Source organism: Xiphophorus hellerii, chromosome 23 (assembly GCF_003331165.1).
Source record: "Xiphophorus hellerii strain 12219 chromosome 23, Xiphophorus_hellerii-4.1, whole genome shotgun sequence".
In the NCBI taxonomy this organism is placed as follows: domain Eukaryota; kingdom Metazoa; phylum Chordata; class Actinopteri; order Cyprinodontiformes; family Poeciliidae; genus Xiphophorus; species Xiphophorus hellerii.
The window spans coordinates 29,029,227-29,046,088 of NC_045694.1; the positions used below are offsets into that span (position 1 = coordinate 29,029,227).

The 16,862-nt window shown below is 42.0% G+C and overlaps 1 protein-coding gene across 1 annotated transcript; it reads right to left on the reverse strand.

The window, feature by feature from the left end:
• Positions 1-3,606: 3,606 nt before the first annotated feature.
• Positions 3,607-11,358, reverse strand: LOC116714903 (uncharacterized). Its single transcript, XM_032555702.1, has 3 exons — positions 11,164-11,358; positions 7,685-8,500; positions 3,607-4,492 (listed from the first exon to the last, which is right to left on the reverse strand). Exons 1-3 carry the CDS (start codon positions 11,356-11,358, stop codon positions 3,872-3,874), a joined length of 1,632 nt encoding a protein of 543 aa, XP_032411593.1. The 3' UTR covers positions 3,607-3,871.
• Between the last annotated feature and the right edge of the window lie 5,504 nt (positions 11,359-16,862).

Consider the following 16,862-nt stretch of genomic DNA (forward strand, 5'->3'; position numbering starts at 1 on the left):
GATATTTTGTTTTATTTAAACCTGTACATTAGACCCATAGTCAGAAACAAAACAACTCAGAAATGCACAGATTTTGACGTTAATGTCAGTTTTTCTACCTTGGTTTGATAAGCAGAGCAGAATGGCTTTATCTTCCTGGAGTCGGACCAGGGATTTGCTTTTGTGTCGTTTTATCCGACTCCCCTGCAGAACAGGAACAAGGCTGAGATGGTTGGAACGGTCCGCGCCCTCACACCAATCATGTTTGCTCACTCGGTCGGCAGAGTCCAGCTGAGCCCGGCCGCGGAGCCGAGAAAAGGCCGAGGTTGTGACACGCCGCGATCAGATACGGCTCAACCATCAAGGCACCAGACGCTGACTGGTTATCAGGACTGCGCCTCAAGGTCAGTAACTTATTGTAACTCAATCTTTGTTTTTAAACAGACAATGACAACATAGAAAAAATCTGACATTTGAATCTGAAACATTTTCAACCTGGTCTAAAATCGTTTGTTTTTTTAGCGTCCGTTTGTTTGTTTAGTCTAATTTTGAGGCTAAACAAAATTTTCCTAATTTTGGAATGCCTAACTTTGAGAGTCAGATTTAGCTTAATCTTTGCCTTCCTTTGTGTAACCCAAGAGTGTTTCTTTCTACACCAGTGAAGCCAAGAGCGATTGGCACCAGGTGGAAGCCACAGAACTGATCTTCAGGGTTAAACTACCTCAGTGATCTGGTTTAAACAAACAGCACAGAGTTATTTAATCAGTGTGTGTGTGTGTGTGTGTGAGAGAGAGAGACACATCTGTATGCAACAGTCTGTGCAGGGCAGAAAAACAGAAACTACAGTCACAATCATGAGTAACAAGTGGTTAGCCTTTGTTAAGTCTTGTTTTGTAAAGTCTTTTTTTTTTTTGTCCAGCACAAGCACAGAAAATCGTCACAAATTATGCTAACAGATCATATATATCCATAAGAAAATTTATAGCTTATCAAAATATGACTTTAAGCAGCGTAAAATGCAGAGCAGCTTCACCCGCTCCTACCTCCACCAGCGTTTTGCTGGGGAAAGGATCCCTGGCATGCAGGTACGTCAATGTACCAGTAGGTGGCTCCAAACAATCAGCTGACCACTAGTGCATATTAGTTTTGCATGAAATTCATTAATTGTTTTAGCTCATACATTTGCTTTTTGGTTCAGCTCTTTCCTTCCCACAACAGACTGAAGCTGAACACATATTACTGCAGACAAAACGCAAATCCGTCTGTCCATCTACGGTTTATTATTAGTATATGAAAAATTTATGAAACTGTATGTTCCCGGATCCCTTTATAATAGCGTCTTCAGAGACCTGATTCACTCAAAATGATCCTGCAGTCATGATCTAAATGTGTTTGTAAGCTGATTATGGAATTTGTTTGTTAAATCGAGAGAATAAAGTGAAAAACAGGAGGAATTCCATCCTGACGTCTCTCATTAAAGCCGAGGTTCCCAAACCAGACACCCTGATGAACACCACAAAAAACGATCGGTGACAACGAGCAATACACAATATACTAACCATACTCTAACCCCACTAACTGCAGCTTTAAGATGCTTCACTCTGTAATAATTTACATAAAACATTGTTTCACTTCTGCTGATAGAAAGAAGGCTATGAAAAATACTTTCAAGGTTCTTATGTTCTCATATATCGCAAGTGTCAAACTCAAGGCCCGTGGGCCAAATCTGGCCCTCTGTAGCTTTTTACTTGGCCCCGTAGATTCTAGACTAAACATTAAGTGAGCATAAATATTATGTTTTCAATCAAATCAATCCAGTTTTAATCTGTTTACTGCCAAATTATATCAGTCAATCAATCCCTCCAGTTTTTTGCGAATTATCATGGATATTCAAGCAAAACCAACAAATCACCGCACTTTTTTCTGCTAATAATTAGATGTTTATTGCAGATTTTTCTCAAAATTGTCAAAACATCGTTACAAGTAAAGCTGCCTCAGCTTTAATTGATGTCAGATTATAATCCTTGAGCTATACAGCGAGTAATAAAAAGTCGCATTTCCTGTCATAATAAGCGCAAATATTGCAAATAATTCCAACACTTTGATTTTTATTGCATCCTGAAATCCCAGAGGGACTGAAAATTTGTTCAATAATGTTATTAAATTTTAAGAATTCACTGATATTTTAACAGTTTGGTGAGCAGGTGTTATCAATATATTGTTGCACAACTGGCCCTTAAAGAACATTTAAGATCTTGATTTGGCCCACAACAAAAATGACTTTGACACGCCTGTCTCATATCAGAGCTCTTAAAATGAAATCAAAATCGTTTAAAAGTTTTACGCCACCCATAATGGTCCCCACATTCGAAATTAGAGTAAAAAAAAACCAACACATTTTTATGTGGGAACGAAACAGATCAACGCTGCATTTTAGAGAAAAAGAAAAGTAACAGTAGCCGTTCTTATTTGTGCTGTGAGACTCCAGTGACGCCATATTTCATTGTCCTGCAGACGTAACGGGGCTGCTGGGGATCATGACAGCTAATCTTTGAGCAGGTGTGGGTTTTGGACATAGAAACGTAGTAAATCAGTTAAATCTTGCCGTCCATGGATGATGCATGACACAACCAGAGAGGTACATCACTCAATCTGTCGAGACATTCATTTGAGCCAAACCCACTCACACTCACTTCTGCTGTTAAACTTTTAAGCCATGGCTGACAGAAGAGCCCTGAGGTGTCTGAGATTTGTTGTCCAGTTTCATTTAGGCAAAAGTAAAATCGGGTGAAGGGGGAAAAAAAACAAAACAACAGCAGCACCCTCATACCACAAAACCTTTACCGCTACCAACATATCCTTCTGAAAGACGAGGCCTATAAAAGCTCTCAGACGTTTTTTTCCCTGGTCTACACTTCAGCTGTCACACCACTCACAATGTAATTTACTGCATCACCACTGCTGCTGTCAACATACATCACCTGGCAGCTCCACCTTCACTCCTGCTGCAGCCTTTCAGAACGCGGCCATGAAGCTCTGCTGAAACTCAGCAAAAACCAAGTCAATGCTGCAGGTTTTCTACATCAGTTAGTCCTAAATGTGGCTCAAAGAAAGCTTGACATTAACATTCATATGCTGAAATGAGAAAACACCACTTTCCAACTTATTTAATCAACAAAGTACGTCAATATCTTTAAGTGGAACGTTAGTAAATCGTGTAATATTGATATTAAGAGTTGTAGCTTGAAATAGGGGAACCAGTGGGATTTATAATTGCTTGGCTGCTAACTACATTTAACAATACAAGTCAAACACAAAGTATTCCTCTCCATTTTATTCATTAAAACGCTAAAACAAAAATCTACACAGTGAGATATTTTACAGTAAAATGTGGGCTGTGGTGTCAAGAGATACAGAACTGCTCATAATTAGGGAAAGAAAGCATCTTTTACCCAGCTGTTTGTCTGGCAGCCATATTGTGCTACTAAAATAACATTTTCAATACTAACCAGTAGCTGTGTTTACATTTCAAATGTGATCAAATCTCTGTGGATATTCTGCTAATGTAAAAAAACAACATGTTCATAATTGTGGTTTTTGTAGTAAATAAGAAATGAAATTAAATTTTTTTTCTTTCGAAAAATTTTTATTGTTACTGTAAACATTAAAAATTACATTATTGCAGTTATACAGAAATTTTTCAGGAACTTACAAAATCATTAGTTCAGACTAAAAGAAGCTAAGAACAAGAATATAAAATACAAAATCTCTGTGGATTAAAAGTTGAGCAGGACCGGGGTGACTCCTTCCAAAGTCCGGGGCCGTCCCGTCCTTCCAGACAGCACTTGGTGCTCAGAGGGGAAACCTGCCCTGAAGCTCCTTCCCTCCTGCCTCACCCGGAGAGCCAGGCCGCCGCTGCTTGGACCTCTGCTCGTGGAGCGCCGGCTCCTTCGTCCACGGAGGCGCAGGCGATTCTTCTTGGTGGCTGTGTCCTTGGCGCGCCACCTGCAGCCCTTGATGTTCCTCTTTTTGCTGCCGCCATCCGGATCACAGCCACGGGGGGCATCTGCCTGCGCCTGCTCACCAACAAGTTTCTGGAGGTCCAAATGGCGTCTTTGATGGTGGCGAGGGTGAGCCACATCTCAGCAAAGTCCTTTTTCTTTATTGTCAGCTGGCTCACCCCGTACAGCACTAGCTGTGATTCGAGGACCTCCCTTGCTGGCAAGTGTGGGAATTGCAAGGAGCCGGCTTTCGCCCACAGGTCCACAGCAGCGCTGCACTCCCACAGCAGGTGCCTCACCGACTCCGGCGCGCCACAACCGGGTCGGGGGCAGATGGCCGTTGCAGACATGCCGCGGGAGTGCATGACGGCTCTGACCGGCAGGATCCCATGAGCCACCATCCATGACAGGTCCTGGAGTCTGTTTGGAAGGACGGGATGGCTCACGTTGCACCAAACGGTGGAGGCGTCTCCATACAGGAGGCCGCGCACTGGAGTCACTGGTTCCCGGTCCTGCACAACAGAAATAATAAAACGATGATTAGTTAAAATCTTGCTCTCTTCTCCTTCTAGTTTAAAACGTTCTAAAAATTTCCGTATAAAAGCATATGCAGGAGGGAGGTTAAAAGCTACTGGAGTTCTAAAATCACTTTTTATCATTTTTAATTTTCTAAGATAGGACCCGCACCAGAATCTGGTCATCTTGTTTGTTTTGTTGTTACTGGAAAGGTTCATGGCTTGTTTCAGGTGAGTACTTGTATAGTGGCTGCCTAAAAACAAGTAAAGGTCTGGGACTCCTTTTCCTCCTTTTTCTTTGGGTTTGTACATTATTTCTCTTTTTATCCTTTCCCATTTAGAGTTCCATATGAAGTAAAAAATGGCTCGTTGTAGTTCTAAAACCACTCTCCTAGGAGGAATAAAAACAGCACTGGTGAGTAAAAACACTGGTAAAATCACAGCTTTAACTATTAAAATCTTTCCTTCTATTGTAAGGTTCCTCATCCCCCAGAATCCCAGTCGCTGTTTTACTCTTCTTGTTATTTCAGTCCAGTTTGTCTTTCCTTCTCCATGTTTGTCAAATTTTACTCCCAGTATTTTTTGTTCTTCTTCCGTTACTTGAAACTGACATCCTAATTTTTCATTCTCTTTCCATGGTCCATAAAATTGTGCTTTTGTTTTTTCTTTGTTTAATTTTGACCCTGATGCTTTCCCGAACCAATCGGTTAATTGAAAAATCCTATCTATTGATAAAAGATCTGTACATAAAATGTTAAAATCATCCATGTATAAAAGACATTTCGCTACCTGCCCTCCACTCCCCGGTATCGTTACACCTAAAATCTGTGGGTCCCTTCTCAAGATCTGCGCCAGCGGCTCGACGCAGGCCACATAGAGAAGGGCGGATAACGGACAACCCTGACGGACACCGCAGTTCACTTTCACTGCTTTTGTCAGAAACCCGTTAACCATAAATCTGCTGGAGATGTCTCGGTACAGCAGTCCCACCCACGCTACGAACCTCCCAGGAAAACCCATTTTTTGCAGTACCTGGAAGAGGTACTGGTGCGAGACCCGATCAAACGCTTTCTCGAAATCTAGATTTAGGACTATCAGCCGAATGTTTCTGTCTCTCGCAAAACAGATGGTGTCTCGGATCAGTACCAGGCTGTCCGTGATCCTCCTTCCCGGGACGGCGCAGGCTTGATCCGGGTGGATTAGATCCCCCAACACTCAACGCATCTTGGCTGCTAAAAGTCTACTAAAAATCTTACAATCAACGTTTAAAAGGGTAATCGGTCTCCAGTTTTTAAGATCTGTTTTGTCTTTGTCTTTATATAAAAGTGTAACTATTCCTGTTCTAAAACTATCGGGGAGTGTGTCTTGTTTGCTAAAATCAGTAAAAACAGTAAGTAAATCCGATGCTAAAATGTCCCAGAATGTTAAATAAAATTCTATAGGGAGTCCGTCTGAGCCTGGAGATTTTCCTCTTTTAAAACTTTTCAAAGACTGTAAAAGCTCTAAAAGGGTAAAATCCTGCTCTAAAAAACTGCTGTCTTCTATACTTTTCTCAAGGAAGTTTAAAGTTTCTTTTATATTTTCTTCTTTGACCATTTTTTCTGAGTATAAGTCACTATAGTATTTTTCAATTACTTTTTTCTTTTCTTCTATGTTAGAAACAATGTTTCCATTTTCTGACTTTAAATCAGAAATAAAACTTGGATTGTTTATAATTTTCTTAAAAAAGTATCTGTTACATTTTTCTCCTTCTTCTATTTCTCTTTCTCTGCTTCTTAAAATCACTCCCTTACTCTTTATTTCTGCTAAAATGTTCATTTCTTTTTTTACTTCTCTTATTTCTTTATTAAAATCCATTCCCTGTTGGTTTAAAAAGTAATATCTTTGTAGTCTTTTCTGCAGCCCCATCATGCATCTCTGTTCTTTTCTCTTTTTATTTTTCCCTGCTTGTCGAAAGAAAGTCTGGGTCCTACCTTTCACCATCTCCCACCACTGTGCTCGTGTTTCGTACAGGTCTTGGAGGGTCTGCCACTCGTGGTACCGCTCCCGGTACTGGCCGACCAGAACTTGGTCCTCCAGCAGGGAGCGGTTGAGTTTCCACAGACCTCTCCCAGTCATCGCACCTGAAGGAAGTGAAAGCGTGCAGGACAGAAGGAGGTGATCAGAAAAGAAAGCCGGTGACAATCTAGCATCAGTTAGGGCGCAATCCCTGATGAAGAAATAATCAATACGAGAGGCCATAGAGCCGTCACCACTGAACCAGGTGTGGCCCTCCTCTCCAGGATGCATAGTTCTAAAACAGTCCACTAGTTTAAAATCCCTAACGATTCTTTGTAATAAAAGTGATGTTTTGTCTACCTTAAAATCCTGTCTATTTCTTTTCCTATCTTTTCTAGATAAAATGCAATTAAAATCCCCCCCAATTATTAAAGGTTTTGTTCCCAGCATGTGGGGCTGCAGTTCCTCTAAAAAGTCATACCTGTCGTGTTTGTCATTAAAGCCATAAATATTTAAGAGGTTAAAATCCTGTCCGTTAAAAGTCAGATTTGCTAAAAGTGCTCGTCCCTCTCTCACCACGGTGCTCCCCTTCACCAAGATGTGCGGGTTGTTTATTAAAATGGCCACGCCGTCATTTTTATTTCCATTGGAGCCGCTCCATATAGACGGCCGTGGCCACAAGTCCTGCCACCGGGTGTAATTCTTTAAAAACGGGAGTGAACATTCTTGTAGTAAAAACACATCTGACTGTACGGAGCTTAAAAAGGATAAAACACTCTGGGCTCTAACTCGCGACTTCACACTTCTAACATTGATGGTTGAGAAGGTGAGAGTCATGAGTATGATGGCTAAAATCAAGTACGACATTTTAAAGGATTAAAACAAGATAAGACTAAGTTCAAACCATGTTAAAAAACGGGCGGTCGTTAAAACAAGGCGGGTTCAGAGACTGTCCTGTGAACAGAGCTCTTCCTTCCCACATGGTGGTGCAGGTCGGGCTGGAGCTCCATTCCCCCTTCGGACTCTCGGTGCCGGCCGTCTTTCTAAAGCCGTTACCTTGTTTGGGTCCTCCGGGGTTGATTGGTGAGCAAAATCTAGGAACGAGACCTCATTAGATGAGCCAGCGAGGAAGGCTCTGGATTCCTCTCCGAAAGAACCGAAGAGTTCCTCGAGCCTTCCTCTCTTCCCTACCTTGGGGGTAAGGTCGGGAGGTGACTCAGATGCCGGCCTCTTAGCCAGCTGGGCGTCGGGGAGGGGGGCATCATCGCTGCTGTCAGTCTGTTCTTCCTCAGAGTCCGAGCTAGCTCCGCCTTCGGTTAGCATCTCCCCCCCCTCACTGGATGTTTCGGTCTGGGGGGGGGCTTCCTTCCCCTCCCCGCTTCCCGCCCTCTCCTCCTCTCCTCCAATCAGAGGACCTGGCGGGAGATTTGAATTTTCCGACCCAGCTGCTTCCACTCGCTCATTAACCGTTTCCGTTAACGTCTCTTTTCCTCTTTTCAATTTATTTGCAAACGATTTTGGACAGTCTCTGAACAAATGATCCTGTCCACCACACAAATTACATTTCCGCCCGTTCGTACATTCATCAAAAGTGTGTCCCACTTCTCGGCATTTACCGCAGAAAACTTTTTCACAAGTTTCGGCCAGATGACCATGCTCGCCGCACTTCCGACACAGTTTGGGTTGGCCTTGATAGTGAATGTAGCCTCTGTTCTCCCCCAGGACTATCATTGAGGGGAGATGCTTCAGGCCCTGGAAGCCTTGGGGGTCTTCCCATTGTTTAATGGGGACCCGCCAAGCACAGTTCCAGATGCCGTCCACATCCCGCACCTTCATAGCCTGGCCTCTCACAGTGCAGTATCTACCCAGCCATATACAGATGTCTTCAGCACTGACAGTCTCATTGAACATCCTGACAATCACCGTTTTCAGGGAGTTGTCAGTCAGTTTCTCGACGTCAAACGCTGAAAACTGGGTCTTAGCATTTTCAAACCGTGTCCAAAAATCCTTAAGAAGTGCGGCAGAGCAAAAACTTACGTCATATCCCTTGTTGAAAGGCAGGGTAAGGATACAATTCAGGTCATCTGGCCGAAACTTCAACACCTGTTGGATTAGTTTTCTGGAAAAGTCCAATCTTGTTACTCTATTTTCTTCTTCTCTTTCCTTAAATAAAAATCGAACACTGTGGTGCCTCCGCATGCCGGCATGGCTAGCCGCCATGGTGGAGGCACCACCAGTTAAAGGTTTAAAACCTTTACTAAAACCAATAAATAGTTAAAAAACACCAATAAATACAAATAAAAGGTAAAAGATATTTTCCACTACTTAGTGGTCAATATCTCACCTGGGGACTAAATTTACTGAACCTCTAAATCAGTGGCAACAGCCAAGTCACAAAGACTACCGCTCTCACCACCCAATGGAGGGGACCGCTGTCTTAGCCAAAAGGCCGAGAAGCGATGTGATTTTAATGAAATTAAAATCACATGTTAATAAGCTTGTTTATGTGATAAGTCAATAAAAGACGTGGCAGCAAGGATGTAAACAAATACATGAGATACAGTCATGTTTCAGTTATGGTGCTACGCTAATCATCTATCAGCCAATCAGAGGAGTCGTTGGCATCATATTAAGGCATTGGAGCAACAAATTTTGGGGAAATTGTAGTTGGTGATTTATAAGAATTCAAGTATCTTGGGGCGTGCTGTGGTGGCGCAGGGGGTTAGCACGCCCCACGTTTGGAGGCCTTAGTCCTCGACGCGGACGTCGCGGGTTCGACTCCCGGTCCCGACGACCTTTGCCGCATGTCTTCCCCCCTCTCCTCACCCTCCTTCCTGTCTGACTACTGTGAAAAAAAATACGAGCCACTAGCGCCGCAAAAACTCTTCGGAGAAAAAAAAGAAAAAAAAAAAAAAAGAATTCAAGTATCTTGGGATCTTGTTCACGAATGAGGGAAAAAGGGAGCAGGAGATCGACAGGCGGATTGGCGCAGCGTCTGCAGTGAAGCGGCTACTGTACCGGTCTGTCATGGTGAAGAGAGAGCTGAGCCAAAAAGCGAAGCTCTCGATTTACTGGTCGATCTACGTTCCCACCCTCATCTATGGTCATGAGCTTTGGGTCATGACCGAAAGAACAAGATCGCGGATACAAGCGGCCGAAATGGGTTTTCTCCATAGGGTGGCTGGGCTGTTCCTTAGAGATAGGGTGAGAAGCTCAGTCATCCGGGAGGGACTCAGAGTAGAGCAGCTGCTCCTTCACATCGAGAGGAGCCATTTGAAGTGGCTCGGGCATCTGGTCAGGATGCCTCCTGGACGCCTCCCTGGTGAGGTGTTCCGGACACGTCCCACCAGGAGGAGGCCCCGGGGAAGACCCAGGACACGCTGGAGGGACTATGTCTCCCGGCTGGCCTGGGAACGCCTCAGGGTTCCCTTGGAAGAGCTGGAACAAGTGGCTGCAGAGAGGGAAGTCTGGACCTCCCTCCTGAAGCTGCTACCCCCACGACCCGACCCCGGATAAGCAGAAGATGGATGGATGGATGGATGGATGGATGGATGGATGGATGGATGGATTTATAAGAGCCATGGATTCAACATGATGGAATGACACACAACTTTTTGTGAACTGTGATGCTGAGGAGCTCTGGAGGAGTCGCCTGACCATTGTAAAAAAAAAAACTTTCATCCTCTTACTGCTTCTCACTCAGTAACATGTTTTTGTTTAGACCTTAGCAAAAACATGGAATGGAAACATGGCAATTAAAAAAAAAGTATGTTTTTTAATAAGTGTTGGGATGAGGTGTTTTTTTCGACCTTATCAAAATTGGTTTATTTCACAAAACTGCAATGGAAACTTTTTTTTTTTTGCATCACAAGTCACATGATCAACAACCAGATGTTGCTGGTGGCGCAAACCACAAAGAAGAAAACCACAGGAGGTGGTAGGAGGATGATGGTGTGGCATATTTTTCATATGAACAAACTTATTCATGTGTGATTTTATTTTTTTTATTATTATTTAATGGAAATACAGCGATTGCAAAGTTGTGTGTTTTTTTTTCCACTAGCAGAATACAAACAAAGTTTTGCGCACATCTGTAATGGAAACTAGTTTGACTTTTTCTTTTTAGAGCATCCAACAGACTGAGCAGTCTTGACTAAATGTTAGAAATTGTGTTCATAAAATGAAACTGGAAAATGTTTTGAGTCTTAAAACAATAAAATGAGCTGCAGTGACTTTGAATTAAAATTGTTGTTTGGTGACAGAATTCTGGTTTGTACAGAAAAGCGATGTAACCAGAACCTCAATGCATCAGAACCTCAATGCATTCAGAATGTTAAGATGATTGAGAACCACTGATCTGGACAAACACTTTTTTATATATTTTTCCGGAGTTGTCCAGGATACACAGAAGGATGAACTGCAACAGAAAAAATAAAAATGAAGAAATCCAGAAGAACTGTGATACAATGTTTTATGACAAACTCCATTTAAACAGCTTATGTCCTACATAACGTTCTGCCTGGTATCTGTGAGCTGAGTGAGTGGGAAACCCAACACGACGCCTTTCTTTCCTCCTGTTCTGACATACAAAATATATTTTTCATTTTTCACCCTTCGGCAAGATATTAACAGGAAGCATGTTAAAATATTTTGTGGTGTGTGTGTGTGACAGCCTGTTTGGTTAGCGTCCCAGCTAAAGCTAGCGGCGCTGTCAGGTTGGCCTCTGGGCGATGGGCCGCTGCAGGACGGGACGGCTCAGCAGACGGGCTGACAGGCTGGCAGGTGTCGGCTCGGCGGGATCCGGCTCCAGCCAGACCGCTCATTCGCCGCGGCGCTAGGAGAACAGGTGGCTCCTGCCGACTCATCACTCACACACTGCCGTGCAGTCACACACAGAGTCATGGTCGCAGGGACAAGTATGAAACACGCCTTGCTTTAAGACACACAGTGAAGCGTGAGGGAAGGTGCAACAAGTGTCCAAGCGCGGTTGTGTGGCGTCAACATTATGTTGGACAGGATGAGAACATGTGACTTTTTATTTAGCTTCACGCGACGGTGATGCTGCCCAAGCATGAACGATATGTATTTTGTGTCTGGTAACCTTCGCTTGTCATAATGTGAGCCATCTCTGATATCGTCTGACGACTGTTGTAGAGGAGCTAGTCTGTAGGAAACTAAATCATTATTTTCCAAAACAGACCAAATGGGTTCTCACAACCCTGCTTAGTCCGCTTTGATCAAACTCTGGTTTGTTTTTCTAAAAAGACCAGAATGTGCAATCACACTCTGATCCAGACCAAAAAAACAAACAAACTCTGGTCCAGCTAAAAACCTCGGTCTGGGTTCGGTTGTGGTGAACTCTGTTGCAGTTAGAATCCATTTGTGAATACCAAGTGGACCAGAAGCCACTCCAAAAGCACACTGTAAAAAAAAACGGCCTCATTTTACGGTAAAAAACTGGCAGCTGAGTTGCCAGAAGTTTACCGTCTTTATACGGTAAAAGTCTGGCAACCAAAACTGCCATTTTTTTACCGTATTCCTAAAATACGGTAAAATTCTGGCAACCAAAGCTGCCAGTTTTTTACCGTATTTCTAAAATACGGTAAAATTCTGGCAACCACAGCTGCCAGTTTTTTACCGTATTTGCTAAATGCAGGATTTCACCGTATTTTTGAAATACGGTAAAATTCTGGCAACCACAGCTGCCAGTTTTTCACCGTATGTTGTAAATGCAGGATTTTACCGTATTTTTAATATACGGTAAAATTCTGGCAACCACAGCTGCCAGTTTTTTACCGTATGTTGTAAATGCAGGATTCTACCGTATTTTTAAAATACGGTAAAATACCGTACTTCCTAAAATATTTTAAAAAAAATAAAATGTGGTTTTGCCGTAGTAAATACGGTCATGCTGACTGAGGCATAATATCTACATGAGTGAAAAACACATCCAGACTGTATGATATATTGACATTTTATTGTAAACCCTCCCCCCCAAAAAAAACTTATGGTAAATTACTGGTCTCTGTTCCTACCAGAATTTTACCATACAAATTATAGTACAACAACCAAGGAAGTGTAACTTGTCAAGCATTTCTATACAGAAAGTTATAAAGAAAATAATTTCTAATTAAACAAAAATACAGATTACGAGTAATCCACTTAAAGAAACAATTTCTATTTAAAAAGTCAAGTTAAAAAAAGAACTGATTCTATTTTATGTCCAGTTTCCTCACGGTATTACTGAGATCTGGAAAACAAAAACAAAACAAACAGTATGTGTCCACATAAGAGATAACATATTGTAGAAGACAAAATGGTGATAAAAGGATTCTTGTTCTGGGTTGAGAGTCACAAGTCGCTGAGATCAGACGTTGCTCAGGATGGTTGTAGTCTTCCCAGTCACAGGTTGAAATTGAGACTCGCATGTTGTCAATCGGGTGTTTCCTCTCTGCTGGAAAACAAAAAGAAAAAGTTAGAAAGATGCACTACATGAACATCTTATTCGCTTAAATGTTTGTTTCACCTTTGTTGACTTGCATATGGACACAGGTACTTCAACCAGGTGGTGTGATCATTTCTGACTGAAAATTCAGTAGTTAAACCTTTGTTTGTTGTCAACAGGTGTGATCCTCTGGTCTGCAACCAGACAAAATACACAAACTAAAAACAAATATAACTGTTTTAGGCAATTTATGAAATAGATACTCACCATTTATCTGAGTCTCATGAAGGCCAATAGGTTGTCTTCAACCATTTATGTAAGTTACATTTCCTGCAAGCTAGCAGAAACAAAGCTGTAAATGTGAACACTTTTCATACAGGCAAACAAATTGATACAGCTGAGACAATTTATGCTAGGTTAGTTTTTCTCAGTCACTTTTGGTGCATTTCTCGAGTCATTGTTGGCATTTACAAAACAGTAAGCGCATTTCTCAAAACAATTTGTAGAAACAGGAAAAATAGCATTTGTTTGCTTTCAAAATCCTTAGTTCAGCTCTTAAAATCCTGTCTGTTAACATATCAGTGACTCAAAATAATAAGTTATAGTCTCTCTATGTACAGATAAGACAGTCAAATCGATTAGTCATGAGAAGAGACTACAAAAGGATCATTTACGCCAGTGTTTCTCAACCCTGGTCCTCAACGCCCCCCTGCTCTGCATGTTTTAGATGTGCCTCTACTCCAGAACAGCTGATTCAAATGATTGGATGACAATCAAGTACTGCAGAAGCTTGTTAATCATCCAGAGATACAATTCAGGTGTGTGGCAGAAGGGAAATACCTAAACCTGCAGGACAGGGTGACGCTGAAGACCAGGATTGAGAAACACTGATTTACGCTTTTGCTATAATTTATTCATGGACCATGCCATGGTGATTCAGAAAGAAAAAGACAGAAATGCAGAGAACAAAAAAAGTAGAAAAGGAGCCACAGGACAATCTCCTCAAGGAAAACTGTACAGTGCTGTAGAAATTACATTACATTTTAATTTCCATAGTCACTTTGTTCCTTAACTCCACTGAGGAATCTTTTTTCCTCAGTGGGGTTAAGGAATGAACAGTAGGGTGGGAGGACCTCCATCAGCATCATGTTGTGGGTCTCAGCCATGTCCTGATGTTGGACTGATGGAAACTGGCAGATGTCCTCAGCCTCTTCTGACTCTTCTTCTGCTTTCCTCCCAACTATTTCCTCCTCAGCCTCACTCCTCTTCTTCTCTCTGGCTGTTCACTCTGCCCAGATACTTGTTCATCAGTTCTCAGACATGTAACATTGTGTTGTGTTCTGACTATATAGAGCATAATGTTGCCAACTGATGGTTCACAAGATGCACCTCCAATCTGTTTCAGAAAACTGGTTGATCGTTGGTTGAGCTAATGGTTCATACACTGACCTGTTAGAGAAACTCAGGACTCACTTGGGAGCAATTTACCAATTCAGGACAGATTTAGAAAATAATAGAATATAAATTAATTAATATATGATTCACATTATGACAACTTTAAGACTTATGCATGTTAAGACTTACACAATGAACTGATGCTATTTTGGAAGTTGAGAATTCAACACAGACACGTTGTTGTCCTGTTGTCCTCATTTTCTGTATACACCCTTTATCCTCCGGGTCAAAATGACCCGTCTTCAATAAACCCCCAATATAAGCAGCTTAATTGAATTTTAAACACCAAATTCTATCTTGTATATTGTCACTCACCACAAAATGTGTGAATACTTGACTTTTCCCTCTCCACTTGAATTTCTATAGCTTAAGAAAAAAAATGTGCAAAATGAGTTTCGAATGCATTTTTATTCATCACAGTGACTAATTTTCTTTTACTTTTCTCCAGTGAACAAGAGGATGTACAATACAAAAATATGAAAAATAACATAACCCATTCAACTAATTGGCACATGTAGGGCAGTATGCAAGTGCACAGCCTTTGCAGATATATTTCTTACACCTGCAGCACACAGTATGTGTTTTACAGTCTGAGGGCAGAACTGACATCTCTTCCTCTTACTTGGCTTAGCTGAGGAAGTGGCTGTGGTAGATGGATCCTCAGGTTGATCAGGAGCTGCTGCACTCTGAATAGCTTTCACAACTGCTGCTGAGGCTTCTGTGTGGGGGACATGCTTCCTTCTTTCAATGAGTGGAGTTACAAGTGCCTTTCCTAGCTGCTCCAGGAACACCCTCTTCTTGTTGTGCTTATGAGACATCCAGGTTGGGTTGATCTCTATCCAAATCACAAAGGCATTGTAGGAGGACACATCAATGATGTTGTGGAAGATGACCAGGGGCCAGCGGGCAGTCATTCTTCTGCAGCTATATGCTCCAATCACCTTATCTAGGTTGTCCACACCTCCTTTGTTTCGGTTTTATTCCAGGATGATGATTGGCTTCCTGTCCTCACGGTCACTAATGTCGCCGTCTTTGTGCAGTGTGCTCAGAAGAACTACATTCTTGTTTTTCTTTGGGAGGTAGGAAACTAGAGTGGTGGTGGGTGTGAAGGCAAACTTTGAGGAGAAGACCTCTCTCTCCTTTGACCCAAGCAGTGCAGGTGGGAGCTCAGGCTTGTTCTTTTGAACTGTACCAACCATGGTGATCTTCCTCTTCAGGAGCTGCTGTCCGAGTTCATAAGAGTTGAAGAAATTGTCACATGTCACATTGTGACCCCTCAGTCCCTCTGTCACATCAAGCACAACTCGCAACCCCTGGTTCTTCTCTGGGCATCCACTGGTTGACTTCCCAGTATAGACTTGCATTTTCCAAGCATAGCTTGATTCAGAAGCCACCCATGACTTGATCCCATATTTTGCTGGCTTGCTGGGCATATACTGCCGGAAAGGACAACAACCTTTGGACAAAAGACATTAGCATCAGTGATTAGTATCAGTGTCACAGAAAACAGTCAAAGAAATCAATAGTGAAAATCACTTTTATTACAAATATGAAAACAGATTACCTCTAAATGGAACCAGTTGCTCATCCACTGTTACATCAGGCTCTGGATTGTAGAGGTAGGGCAACCGCTCCACCCACTTGTCCCATACCTCTCTTATGGCTGCAAGTTTGTCTGTCATACGTCTTGCTGGTCTTGATTCACGGTCATCAAATCGCATCAGTCTTGAGTAGGTGTGAAAGAGTTTGACTGGCATTGTGGCTCGGAAAATTGGCCTTCCACTCTCTGCTCACTTCTGCTACTGATTGATCTGAGACACAACTAAAACTTTGTAACATTTTATGGTTTGTAAATAACTCTGTGACCTTGATTTCAACTCCATTTGCCTCACGGGTCATTTTGACCTGAAGACCATCTTTGTACCTTTTTTTGTACAGCTTACATGGAAATGAGAATAAAAGCAACACTGAACTTTTTCTATTGTCTGGGCCAATCTAGGAAAAGTCTTAAAATCTCAAGTTAAAAAAATTACATTTAGGGGATTTTTTGGGGGGGGGGGGGGGTTTAACACAGTGGCGGGTCATTTTGACCCGAGGACAACAGGAGGGTTAACATATTTTGATCAAGACGATAAAAGCAAATTACAATTATAAAAGCATAGAAGTGTACATAACCAGCTACATGATGTACAAAAGCAAAACTTGCAAAACTAATTGTTTTGATGTGCAGAAGTGACACAGTAATTTGAAGATTGAACAGGTAGTTTTAAGAATTTCAATTCTGTTCTGAGAGATGCACCCAAACTGAGAAAAGCTGTAAAATATTAATATTTAAATTCTCTTATCTTCAAATCCTTCAACTGTCATGGACCCAGTGACTTTAGTGCAAGTATTTTGGGTGTGAGAGTCAAGAGGTCAAAGGAAAATATTAAATAATATCTCTGATGCCAAGCTTTATACTTCTAAGTA

Bases quoted from the DNA above. Each gene is read 5' to 3' on its own strand.
- LOC116714903 (XM_032555702.1), bottom strand. From the start codon at position 11,358: ATGAGTCGGCAGGAGCCACCTGTTCTCCTAGCGCCGCGGCGAATGAGC. The intron at 8,501-11,163 runs GTCACACACACA...GCACTTCTTAAG, and splicing joins GGACGCTAACCAAACAGGCT to GATTTTTGGACACGGTTTGA. The intron at 4,493-7,684 runs GTAGGGAAGAGA...TCTGTTGTGCAG, and splicing joins CTCCCGACCTTACCCCCAAG to GACCGGGAACCAGTGACTCC.